Source organism: Epargyreus clarus, unplaced genomic scaffold (genome assembly GCF_041222505.1).
Source record: "Epargyreus clarus isolate Ecla_fem2 unplaced genomic scaffold, WU_Ecla_fem_2.2 ptg000006l, whole genome shotgun sequence".
In the NCBI taxonomy this organism is placed as follows: domain Eukaryota; kingdom Metazoa; phylum Arthropoda; class Insecta; order Lepidoptera; family Hesperiidae; genus Epargyreus; species Epargyreus clarus.
In genome coordinates, this window is record NW_027332214.1 from 9,786,416 (window position 1) to 9,799,565 (window position 13,150).

At 33.8% G+C, this 13,150-nt stretch overlaps 1 protein-coding gene and 1 long non-coding RNA gene across 4 annotated transcripts in view; one reads left to right on the plus strand and one right to left on the minus strand.

The window, feature by feature from the left end:
* The first annotated feature begins 4,356 nt into the window (after positions 1-4,356).
* LOC140742932 (uncharacterized) overlaps positions 4,357-13,150 on the plus strand; it is a 239,611-nt gene continuing 230,817 nt past the window's right edge. The window contains exon 1 of the long non-coding RNA XR_012102314.1: positions 4,357-4,505. This is a non-coding gene — a long non-coding RNA (uncharacterized LOC140742932). The remainder of the gene's footprint in view (positions 4,506-13,150) is intronic.
* Positions 11,717-13,150, minus strand: part of pros (homeobox protein prospero) — a 134,912-nt gene continuing 133,478 nt past the window's right edge. For all 3 annotated transcript variants that reach the window (XM_073074013.1, XM_073074012.1, XM_073074014.1), the window contains 2 exons: positions 12,747-12,891; positions 11,717-12,309 (listed from right to left, as the gene is read on the minus strand). In XM_073074013.1, the coding sequence (XP_072930114.1) occupies positions 12,130-12,309; positions 12,747-12,891 (325 nt within the window). In that variant the 3' untranslated portion in view covers positions 11,717-12,129. The remainder of the gene's footprint in view (positions 12,310-12,746; positions 12,892-13,150) is intronic.

A 13,150-nucleotide genomic window follows, 5' to 3' on the forward strand; every position in this document is an offset into this window, starting at 1 on the left:
TTTTGTACCCTTTCTTAAATTGTTAGGTATTAGACAATTTTGCTGGTGTTTTTATTCTACTATAAAAGTGATGTTTATAAACTATTTCTTGTCAAATAAATGATGTCAATGATCGTACTTTGGTATTATTTTCACTTCCTTTAATTAGGTTATGTATTTTTTATAATATAGGAGTAGCAGACGAGCATGCAGTTCCCTTGATAGTAAGTGGCTACTGAATATCTGTAATCAACCCCAGATAGGATTAGATATTCCTACCTGAGGTCGGCGCCGCTACCCTTAGGATTAAGCTGGAACGCCTCAGAAAAATATGCCTCCCTTACTACACCCTTCAAACAAGAACTCAGCAGCGTTTAACATTGTTTACGATATATTATTTACGATAGGGATTAAGACTTAGTATTTTTGAAACTATAATATATAGTGCAATTCATGTTTCTTTAGTTTTAAGGACAATCAAATAAAATAAAGTACGATACTATATCACGTAGCACCTTGGCGTGCTCTTAGAACAAATCATTAGAATGCCTATATTTCAAATATTCGACCCATTATATATATAAAAAAGTTCCATCTATCGCAATTGTTACGAACTACATGACTTGACGTGTAGTAAAGGACAACATAGTACAAAGTATAACTACTAGATGGCGCTGTACTAATTCATGAATAACCTTCCAATCAACTAAAATTATAACAGTTATTAAGTATTTCATTACAGTATACGGTCAAATATAGAATATATCTTTTGAAAATATTAATATAGTTGAAAAAATAAAATATATCTATTACTGTTCTATTCATGTTCTTTTAGCGGCAACTTTGCTAATCCCAATAACACGCTAATGTCAACTAGCTATGGTGATTGGTGACGTCTGTCAAGTGTCAGTAACAGTTGAAATGAAATAGGTTATAAAGTAGTTTTACACCGGGCATGTACATTTGTTTTGTTTTTTTTTTTTATCAGGTTATCATGTTTATCAAAAACGTGGTTTGGATAAGTCAAGAATGAAGAAGGAACTAGTCACATTATAACAGTATCCCTGGACAATTAAAAATAGTTACTTATAAGCTATTGATACTTAGCAGCGGGAAATACAAACCAAACCATGAGGATCAAATCAAACTTAATTTTATAGCAAAAGTTAAAGCCAACAGAACAATAAGAAAATGATTCCATAATCCTACCAAAAATGGAGAAGATAAACATCGAAGAAAACGTTATTAAATACGAGTCATTTATCAACGACGTATTAAAAGAAGATTTGCGACAAACAGAACTAAGGTTACAGCAGGTAAATCTAGAAATATCCGATCTTATTCAACAGAAACATACCTTAAAAGTAGTTACCGACAAAGATATCCATTCAAGAGGCTTCAAAACACAAGTGAATATTGGCTGTAATTTCTTCATGGAGGCATCTGTAACAGATACATCGAAAGTACTAATGAATATAGGATTAAATCACTATCTAGAATTTACAACAGTTGAAGCAAACAGATATCTAGATGCAAGAATAAATGCTTTTCAGAAAAAGTCAGATGAACTGAGGCAGAAAGCTGTGGAAATCAAAGCTCATATAAAATTAATGCTCTTTGGAATTGGAGAGCTACAAAATCAGGGAAAGAAAACGTGACATTGGAATTATTTTTTTCTATATAAATGTATACAATGTTTGTTGTTTTATAAAAATAGAAATGGCAGTGTTATGGAGATGTAGATGATTTTCTTATAATGGATTTTAGTTAATTAGTAATTATTTCTGTTTTGATGTTTGTAACTGAACAGGTGTTTGTGAGTGGTTGAATGTACATTTTTTGGGAACCCAAGAACTTAATAACCCAAGGATAAAGGAACCAATGTAATAGTCCGCCCCAAACTTCTAGTCTGCTCTGAAGTTTTTACGTGCTGGTATAGTCAGAGTGAAGCCAATGAAGTCTAACACAACTACAAGCATATACTCCACAGACCTGTATTTGTTTTTTAGATATAGGTCTGTGATATACTCTGTAGCAACAATAAGGGCACACTAACAAAGCTATGTACATGTGGGCAAGAGTGGGCAGCAGACAGTTGGGAGGGATGCCCCATGCTGTCTTTGTCCCGCTAATATCTACAATTTACTGATGCGAGGCAACGCGTTTCTATAATCAGAGTGGACTCGAAGTTTGGCACGGATTCTATCTGCTATATAGGTATCTAATATTCTGTGGTAATAAATCACAATAGTAATGTATTGCTTTCCCTGATGTAATTCTAAAAACAAGGTAGAATTGAGATGTAGTGAGTTAATTGAGCTATGAAGGTTTCTATAACATGTTATACTAAAATAGATTAATTCAGTTTCAATAATGTATTATATATTGTAAATGAATCACAATGTATGCATGTATGTAAGTTTGATAGCAACATTACAACTATTCATCATGAATAGGAATCATTATTGAAATAAATAATATATTTATTGAAACAAATTATAAATCTAGTGTTGCAGATGGAGTCTAATGGTAATACCCTGCTTATTGTTATAAGCTAGTCTTTCATTGATTGTTGTCAACCCAGTACCATCCTACTGCCAGGCACAGGTCTGATTACAGAATGAGAAGGATTAGGCCATAGTCCATCATGCTAGCCAAGTACATAGTAATGGACTTCAGATCAGCAGGATATCCCTTTGAAAACTTTTTTATTTTTATCTCAGGTATGCAGATTTCCTCACGATGTTTTCCTGCACCATCAAAGCAAGTGATGATTAATTTGCAAAATTATAATTTGCTTACTAATATTATTCCAAAAATGGAAATTGCTACTAACATTGCATATTAGGTACCCTCACCTAAAGAATTAGTTATACTTTGTGTAATTAAATTTGCATCATACTTATTTGTGATGTAAAAAATAATTTAAAAAAATATTTTCTTTCTTTAATGATTGTGCCTATAGTATAATAATATAATGGTACCAATACTTTTGAAATTGAATGAACTAAATTTTCATGAAAAACAATTTTACTAAGAAATAAATTAAGTTAGTACGTACATCCAGTATGCAATGTTAATAACAGGTTACATTTTGCAATGTTAATAAACTATCATGTTAAATATTCAAGTTATGTGTATAGACTATTTATAAGTGATATTTTTATATGTAACTAAGTGATAAGTATATAAATAAATCAATATTTTTTAATATTGCTTTTCATTAATTACCTGCAGGTACATATTTATAAATTAACGTAAAAAATTAAATTATACCTAGATATTTTTTTCTGTAGAAAATAAGTGCTCTTGAGAGGCCCAAAATTCAAACTAATGATACCGCCATAATTGTTTTGAGTAAGAAGCCAAAATAATGAAGTAGGTAAATACCCAATTTACTCATTTGTGGGAAATGATATCTATGACAGTCCCCTCATATACATATAGAACGAACGGAAGATAAATACGAAGTCATATTTTTTTATTAGGATAAAAAAAGATATTCATGATAGGTAATACGAAAGAAAATACTTATTCTTTTTTACCATCTTCTTTTGATTACTTTCGTTCGTCTTTATTTAGAGTAAGCTATAAGAATAGAACATATATTACGTAGAGTCTTTGTCATAAATTCAATATCGTCTTACAAGTTTCTAAGGGCCTACTAAATAGGCAGTTACTCTGTTTAATTTTTGTCTAATAAACCATTTAACTCCTTGAGATAAAAGGTCTTATTATGCCATGCACATTCAAGTGACTGTTCAGAATTCAATTAGGTCTTAGCGACCCGTAATCAGCTTAAAACCTGCTGTTCTAAGCTTCTGCAGACAAATTAGGGGCAATTTGAATACTTGATGATCTCAAGACCCTAGGGGTCGGAATACGCGCATTCGGTTGGAAAAAACTTGAAAAAATTAGCATTAAGACCGTTTTAGGGTTGAGTTTAAGGATTTTGCGACCTCAAGTGGATAAAGGGCCATTATAATACTTTATCAAGGGATAATTACAGACATAAAAGAGTACTAAAGGATTGAGAAATATTAAAGTAATTCTTTTTAATATTAAATAGTTAAAAGTTACATTCCTGTATTCATATGCAATTAATGTTTATAATTCGCAAATATTAGTGCAATATGAATTGGCAGTTATTTAATTTTATATGACATCTATTGATAATTAAAAATAATATTTTATTTTAAGTAAGCGACATCTACCATAGAATTTGAAACTAAGTAGGTATGTAGCTCATGTGCTACGTAAGCTTCGTAAAGGTTGTAGTCATTGTAGTTCGAAGTAAATGGCATAGATGGCCTTGTTACTCTATAGTACGAACATTTTTTATAACAGTCGTAATGTCAATTGTCATTGTCAAAAAAGCCTTATAAATTGAAATTCGAGTTTCGAAATGTAAAATATCTACCATATTTTTTATTAATATGAATAAAATTCTTTGGAAATAGATTTATTGAAAAGTAGAGCTTTAATTATGTGAATTGTGCTACGTCGTCGGTACCCATTGCAATACAGTAAGTACTTTTCGAATTTTCTTACTTCTTACTAACTTGAGCCCTTTTAGAAGTTTGTTGCTTTACAAGGTACCTATAGTTCGCGCCAAACTGCTAGTCCACTCTGAACTTGTTACGAGTAGGTGTAGTCATACAATTTGCTATGGCAACGGGATTAATTTCTATAGGTATTCTACCTACTTACCCAATTTAAGTATGTGTCAATATCTGGGGTCTTTTAGTGAATTTTATATTAATATGCAATTTGCAAACGAGCGTGTAGTCCGGATATTGAGTTGCTATTGCCTTTCAGGGACTTCTGAATTCAATCCCTGATAAGATTAGGGTCATATCCGAGGTCGGCCACAGAAGCCACCTCCGCGGGTCAAGTTGGTATGCCTCGACCGAGACAAGTAGGTATCTATGGCGTATTTACCACACCCTTCATTAGTTCATAACCGAATACAGCAGCGCTTAACATCGCAGTTATAAGTCGAACCACAAAAGGTTCTATCACCTTCAAACGTTATTACGTTACTTCCGAAAAGTAAACTTACTTCAGTATAGTAGTAGGAACTACCTAACTAAAGATATAAACCTTATAGGTAGCACCATTGTTGACAAACCACTTTAAATTTGAGCTTGATTACCGACTGTTAAGACGAAAAGAATTATTATAATCGGTCCACTAACGGCGGAGTAATTCGTGTACATATATAAAAAAATATATAGGTACCGGCCGAATTGAGAACCACCTCCTTTTTGAAGTCGGTTAAAAATAGACATTTGACATTGTCAAATTTTGATCTTCGGTAGGTAAAATTGGATAGATCGATTATTAATAACGGATGTATTTAATAACTATTTTAACTATCATAACTTTAGCTTTGGCATCGTAGCACCTGAAGGGTTGCACCTTCGATCACTAATAGGAACTAGAGTAGATACACAATCAGCGACGACAGAATGACGCGACGAAAAGCGCGCCCAATTTGACATTTGGGTGCTTTTTTAGGTTAGTAGTGTTTGAACGATCGGAGAATAAACATGCCTCAGTGTTCGTTTAAAAACTGCAAAAATCACACGTCTAGGACGTTAAAAAAGGATGGAATATCGTATTTTCGGTAAGTATTATTATTATAAGTATGTAATTGCTATCACTCAATTATAAATACTGCTATATCGTGCGTAATTAATTTATTTTTAAGTTTTCGAAATTATCAACAGAATGTATAAACCATGTAAATTGTAAAGTCTGTTACTAAGCGTACAATTATTACTATTGCATGCCCACTTGATTTGTTCGGGTAACATGGTGACTCTGTTCTATTTTGAATGGAGACGCTATTGTTTTATATTTTTTTCTTTAATTATTTTTTAACAAAATTTTTAACAAAATATACACAACAGACTTCTATGTCACTACAGAGTAAAACATAATTGAAATAAATGTTGATTTGGTACATATTTCTTTAGTCGGCGGCAATATATTTCGTTGGACACAACGGCGTAAACAGCTTGTTGATTTTTTAATTAAATTACTTGTATTTGGTTATATTTTAATTTTAAACTATAACTAATCCTTTTTGTGTTCTTCATTGTTCTTTTTGTATGATTTATTTTTATTTTATAATATAAATTTTGTGACTGCATATATATATTAGTTTCATTGATAAATTATTATTATCTTATTACTTACATTCAGGTAAAATATAATTATCTTCATTCAAATTAATTACTTCGACCTAATAAAAATATTAAGTGATAATTTATAATAACCGTTTAAAGTACTGACAGTTCGTCTCCACTCATCCCTTGTCCAAGTGACAAACCACGGTCGTAAAATTTAATGGCTTTTTTTTTGCTTTGTAAATGCGACTTTAATTTCATTCAAATAAGGTTAAATTTTTTATGGTAGCTTATGACAGCTAGCTTATGTCGTAGAAATTTATTGCTTTTGGTAAGCAGTTTCTAAAAAAACACCTTGAAATAATGGTGATAAAGTTGATTTTGTATTAATTTTAGATTCTGTCACTTAGAATTTTTTAAACACGTTTGACGCCACTTTTTAAGTTCATTTTTGTATGGGATTGTGTATCTAGTTCTTATTAGTCGAAGGGTTGCACCGATTTAGATGTCGGTTTATATGTGATAGGTTTTTAGCTAAAAATGCAAAAATTGATAGAACTACATACCTTTTTTATAATATGGGAGTAACAGACGAGCATACAGTCCACCTGATGGTAAGTGGCTACTGCCGCCCATGGACATCTGTAACAACCCCAGATAGGATTAGATATTCCTACCTGAGGTCGGCCACAGATGCGCCGCTACCCCTGAGGACTAAGTTGGGTCCATGGGCGGCAGTAGCCACTTACCGTCAGGTGGACTGCATGCTCGTCTGCTACTCCTATATTATATATATAAAAAATAGTCTTATAAGTATTTAGTCAGATTAGTGTTTGTGTACAGGATAAACAAAGCGTGGGTTAAGAAATAAAAGTCATGATTTCAAATAAAAGCTTAGCTTTATTACTCGTTATATTGACGAAGAAACATCCCTCACTGGTATCAACAAGTCTCCGTATTGACGTTAGTCAAGTTACAACTTTGTTTTACCGCATTGCAATCTCAATTGATTAATTTTGATATCATTTTAACAGATTTTAGAACCGCCAATTTTTTTACCAATATATGAACGCAATTTGCCACTATCCGTCACATGACAGATAGATTTAATTTTCTTACATGTTTCTTTCTTTCTTTCACATTACCCAACTTTATCTAAAACACCAAAGAGTGGTTAGATCCTAAACATTCACGGACAAAGACACACGCTCGTAAATTATAAGCATTATGACAATGTGATATTAATATTATTTACTTTACTGTAATAATTAATGTGTATTAGGTTAGGTTATTTGCGACGTAGGTATATGACTTGTCTCAGGCCCACAGATTACAATAGTGACCCGCTAGCAGCCATTCTAAGACAAATACCGAGGAATCGTTTACAATTTTTGTCCACTTTTCACCTTAAAAATGCCTTTAACGTTATCTTTTTACATCCAGAACCATATAAACATCTTTTAGTCATTTATATATTTTTTATCTATATAACCGGCTGTACCGCTCGCCGCCCCGCGACCGCGCCGACCAACTTTTTATTTACAAATGGTTAATGATCCTAAACGTTTATATCCGATAGGTACTATTCTTAAAATTAAATACAAAAAACGCATGACATTCTAAATTTACCTAATGTCCCCCTTTTTGTCATCGCTATAATTTATGAAATTTTGATTTTTACACCAACTTTAGAAATATTCAATACAAAAATACTCTTTTCGAATAAAATTTTATACACGAGTTTATAACGTCGGGGCGGGGGCGCGGCGGCGGGCGGCGCCTCCAAAGAAAAGCTTTGAGCCTCGTTACCTTAACATCATGAAATTTGTACTAAATATATCGAAACAAGCGGACGCGGGCCATCACTTAGCCGAAATGCGAGGATATCGAAAATAATGCCTAAACCCTATCCAAAATTTTAATTTTAGCGCCACGTTATCTTTCACTGCGCCTCCAAAAATTTAGTTTAAAGCAATGTAGGTCAAAAATGTGGCCTGTGAAAGATATCGTGGTGCCATACTAAAATACTTAATTTTGACTTTTAATTTTGTAACTAATTTTATCACCGGCACCGCGTCCGCTCGCTATTTTACAAATATATCATACGACCGGCGCAGCGGTCGAGCCACTTGCCAGACAAATTATTTTAACTTAACCGTACATATAACACACAAGAATACGAAATGAACGTGTATCGCTGTTACGAATGAAGACCACAAGGATATTGAAAATATTGTTAATTCTCTACTCATTAATTGAATACAAAATGACGAACGCTGTTTAACCGAGACAGTTCTGTTTTTCACAAAATGTCCTTTATTTTAGTGGGCGTTCGGCTTATCTTACTTAAATATTAATGATAAGCGTCGGCAGTATTTGTTTCGAGACATCCTAATAGTATTTCCGTGCTCAATTTTGATTTATCAGATACATACATACATATACATATAAACGAATGATACTTATTTCATAACTACCTAATTTTTCAGCATTTCCTTATTGATTTTTTTCTCGTATAGAAAATTGATACAGCTATTTGGTACACCTAAAAGTTTTCTAATTTCCAAAAATGAAATGCTACACAATAGAGTCTATTACAATTTCGAAAATTTAGGAACCATAATACCCAAACGTGAAACCAAATATATTCTACATATATTGTTTTTTTTTGTTTATAATTAATTTTGAAAATAATTAGATACATATTCATTTCATTTTACATTGATATTCCAAACATTTCGTAGACGGATTCAAAAATATTAAAAATGTAAAGCAAAAACATTACATACAATTTTTATGAAACAGAAATAAACTATTTTCTAAATACAAAATGTTGAAACAATGTGTAATGACGCCAAAAGGACCATTTATAATCTACAATACATATAGTTACAAACATGTTTCAACACCGAATTTTGTACTTTCTCTGTGGGATAGCCCCATGATCACTGTGGACTAATACTTCGATGTTTCAAACTTGAGTCTTTACAATAATTTAGAAAAATTGTCAACCGATAACTTATAAATAATTCGAAAAATCGAATACAAACAATTCGGCTCTCATTAATTACATATCCATTGTGGTCTTTAGCGGCGTAGCACAGTGTCACTCAAGTACATTTAAAATCCGGAAAACATTAAATTTGAAACAAACACTTAATACATAATCTTATGAACGCTCTTACCTGCCTGAAAAAATAGTTCCAAAATAATTAAACGGCTCCAAGTATCTGCAAATTACGGCATGTCGGTTGAATATTGTTGATGGGAAATCAATACTTTGCTATTGTAATATGTGTGTGTAGCCTGCGTTAACACTTCTATTATGATAATATAATTATGAAGAATCTATGGAGAGATCGGAATAACGGATTCATTACTTACTATACAAAGAATTAAGTACACGATCACGATTGACTTTTTAGAGCTACACTGTACTCGTAACTGTATTAAATCATCTAGGTAAATGGATTTATCGACTTTGGGATTGAGATCTAACGGGTAATTACTGTAAAATGTAATCAATTCCATATTTCAATTCGTTTAAAAACCTTAGCTCTATTTTTCGGTTGGTATTGTAGCTCTAAAAAGTCATCGTCCGTACGAAATGAACAAATAACATCAACAGAATAAAGTAACGCAACATGCAACTGTGCCGTTCGAATGCCCTGCGGCGACTGCGTATAGGTACGTGCCTACGAATCAACTTGAATCGCATAAAATGAATCCGGGCTATTGCATTGAAGGGTTGGATGGTGGACGTGTGTCCGGGGGGGAGAATCTCAACTAAAAACTGGTTTACGAAGTGGGGGGAGGCTGCAAGATTTGTGTCGATGTCTCTGAAGGGTTTACGTCTCATCGCTGTCACTTAACCTGAACTACTCTAAGTACACCAGTCGACGCCTGGTCCATCCTAAACTGAGGTACTCTTATATTATCGTAATAGTTCAAACGGTTACAAATAAACGATAACAGAGTGTAATCAAAATGAAACATGCTTACACTTGCTTAGCTAGGGCCGGCCGGCATCTCCGCGCGGTGACTATACAAGTAACTCAAGATGGTTTAACATTACAATTCCGCAAATCAATTCGCAATTTCCGTTTTTCTATTGAGCCTTACTTAAATACGTTAGCGCTAAGATAGTTATTGATCATCTGTATTAAAATTACAGTATTATATACACTCGCTATACATCTCTGTACAACTATCTATCTTATTGTTACATCTAGTTAAGAAGCGAGAAATTAATCTAAGTTTTGTTTGCTGTTGAACTGAGGATGTGAACGGAAAGTGTGGCCGCGTGGCGGAGTTGTCGGCCGGCTTCTACACGTTATAACAAATACATCGAGATTGCGACCGACTCGCCCTCGCTTCCAAGCGACGACGAGCATATCTTCAAAATCGTCAAATACCATAACCACATATATGGAAAACGTCACAAACATCGGATTCTTCGGTCGCTCGGAAGCGAGTCACGAGTGTATCACGCTACATATATCTACGAATCAAACTAATTATTCTTCTATAGTATAATAGTAAGTGTGTATGTACCTATACTGGTTCGTTACGGCGAACGGGATGCGTGGGCGGGCGGTGGTAGCGCAGACGCCTTGGAGCGCTTCGGTTGGGCGGCAGGTTCTATTGAGGGCCCGTTTTATAATTTCTTATTAACTTCCGTAAAATATGAACATTTTTGAAGGCACTTCTGATCGGACGAGGTGGCCCAGTGCGTTCTAAAATCGATTGTAGTTTATGGTTGTATTTTAGTTTTTTATGTAATCTGGTGGAATTCTGGTCTATTGGTTTGTATGCCTTCAACTATTGCGCCGGTTTGGATGTGGGTTGCGTGGCTATGACTGGAGATAGCTGCCCCAAGACGTCTGCCGGCAAAGCATTCGACTCAACTTAACGTGCCTATTATATAGAGAAAACTAACAGGATATATAATAAGTAGTATACATAACTTCGGATTATGGATATTATTTCTATTTGTGTGTTTAATGTTTGGTTAAATGTGCTAAAAGACCGTCTTATACAGTTTTATCGGGAAAGGAAATATGATTACTTACGTACGAAAAAATGACGAGTTGGAATGCTTTGCGCATGCGTCGTTAGTGTTACATACGCCCACGCATTTCGGAATATAATATTTATCTAACAAATAAACTTAAACCTATATCCGGAGCGAGAGTTCCCGCAGATGGTCCGGACCAACTTAAGACATTCTGCCGAACAGTGCCGAAACATTATAACCTCAACTAAGGATGTTTACAATAACTTTTAAATCAGGATGTTTACGTGTTTTCGAATTTGGTAACTGCATCTTTATGCTATTGAAAAATCTGCACGAACATATAACCGGCTATCAGTATAAAAATAATGTTTAATTCTTTGTCTGTGGATCGAAAAATAACCCTGCTCTATTGTACTAATGTCTATGGTTAACGTTAATTATCCCTAAAATAATTAAGACGAGGTTAAGGTTGACAATTTTCGGCCGCACAAAGCGAGCCAAACTAAAACACTTTTCAAAAAATAATCAACAAAAATTAAGGACTGGGATTAGGGAAGGGCCGAAACAAAAATAAAAACAACAAAAATTAAAACTTAAGCAGTTAATATATTAATCGTTTTTTCCTTAATGAATAAATCAATAAATGATTTTAAGATATACATAACTATAAAAACCATTTAAGATAATACTTAATAATAATATAATAATAATTATATATAGCGAAATATATTATGTGCAGAAATAAAATTCTAGGTGACTTAAAGTTTTCTTAACTCGTATAAGTAAACTAATGAATTTCCTAGCAGACGGGCCGCGAGCCTTGGCCCGCACGCCGCTCGACGTACACAAATTCAATTTCTTTAATAATTTAATTAAACTTTTTTATCAATAATTTTGAACCTGAAGGCCTAAATGCGAGTGTCGTAAAATTTTGTTGTGCGAAACAATCGTCCAATGGATTCGTTAATTTAGTTATGCCGAAACGTTGTGCGTCGAGTCCTATTCGAGTTGTTCCAGAAAGTTCGGCGACTTGAAGTACTCGGGCACGGGGTCGTCGAGCCGCGAGATCACCTTGTAGATGGACTTCTTCCAGCTCTGCTCCGTGTCCTTCCCGCCTTGGATGGCGCGGAAGAACTCCCGGAGCGTCTGCTCTACCACGTATCTGAAGTTTGGTGGAACCTGGAATAAAGGAAACCTCTGTTAGTTCAACATTCCGTTTAAAGTACAGATTACAATTTTGGAAACAGTTTTAATCTATGATCCTTGACTGCAAAAAGAAAATAAGAAAGAAAAGAAATAAGTCTTTCCGTCAAAAAGAAAGTTCATATTCAAAGTTGGACGATTTGGGAATATAGAAATCGGATTTTGTGTTTTATTGTCTGTATGTTTGTCCTTTTATAAAAAGGCTTTTCTTTTTTGGCAAGATATTTATGGAACGTCAGAAAACCTTCCAGATTTGTCTAGGCAGAAAGCTTAGAAAGAGCTCGTAGAACAATTTAAATTCAGTAAGGAAAAATGTAATGGGGATTTTGCTGTTTTTAAAGGATCGTGTCGGTCTACTTGGTGCAGTATACTGTGAGGCCAAGACTATATCATAAGTTAGGTGTTCTTCTTACCTCAATGTGGTTATTTCTGTTGTAGTGAAGGTTGAGCACCCTGTACAGCTCGGAGTCCCCAGCGACGTGGATATCGTCCGCTGCCTTCAGACCCTCGCTGATTGCTTGCCGCGCGTATTTCTCCATTTGGATGTAGTAGAACTCCCTGCAAAGATAGAGAAGATAGTTGTAACTAAATCTCTTAAGATATAGGTATAATGGAGTGAAAAGATATAAAGGAGAGTAAAGATAACGGAAGGTGTAATAATCATTGTAGGTGTTGTGTTGTAGTTGGCTGTTATAGATTTGTGAAAAATGCTAAATAATAGATAGGTAATAGGTATAGGTAGTTGCTGCCTGACAAAATAAATAAATAGTATTAAAAATTATAATCAATAATTTAAATAAATAAAATAATTTAATAA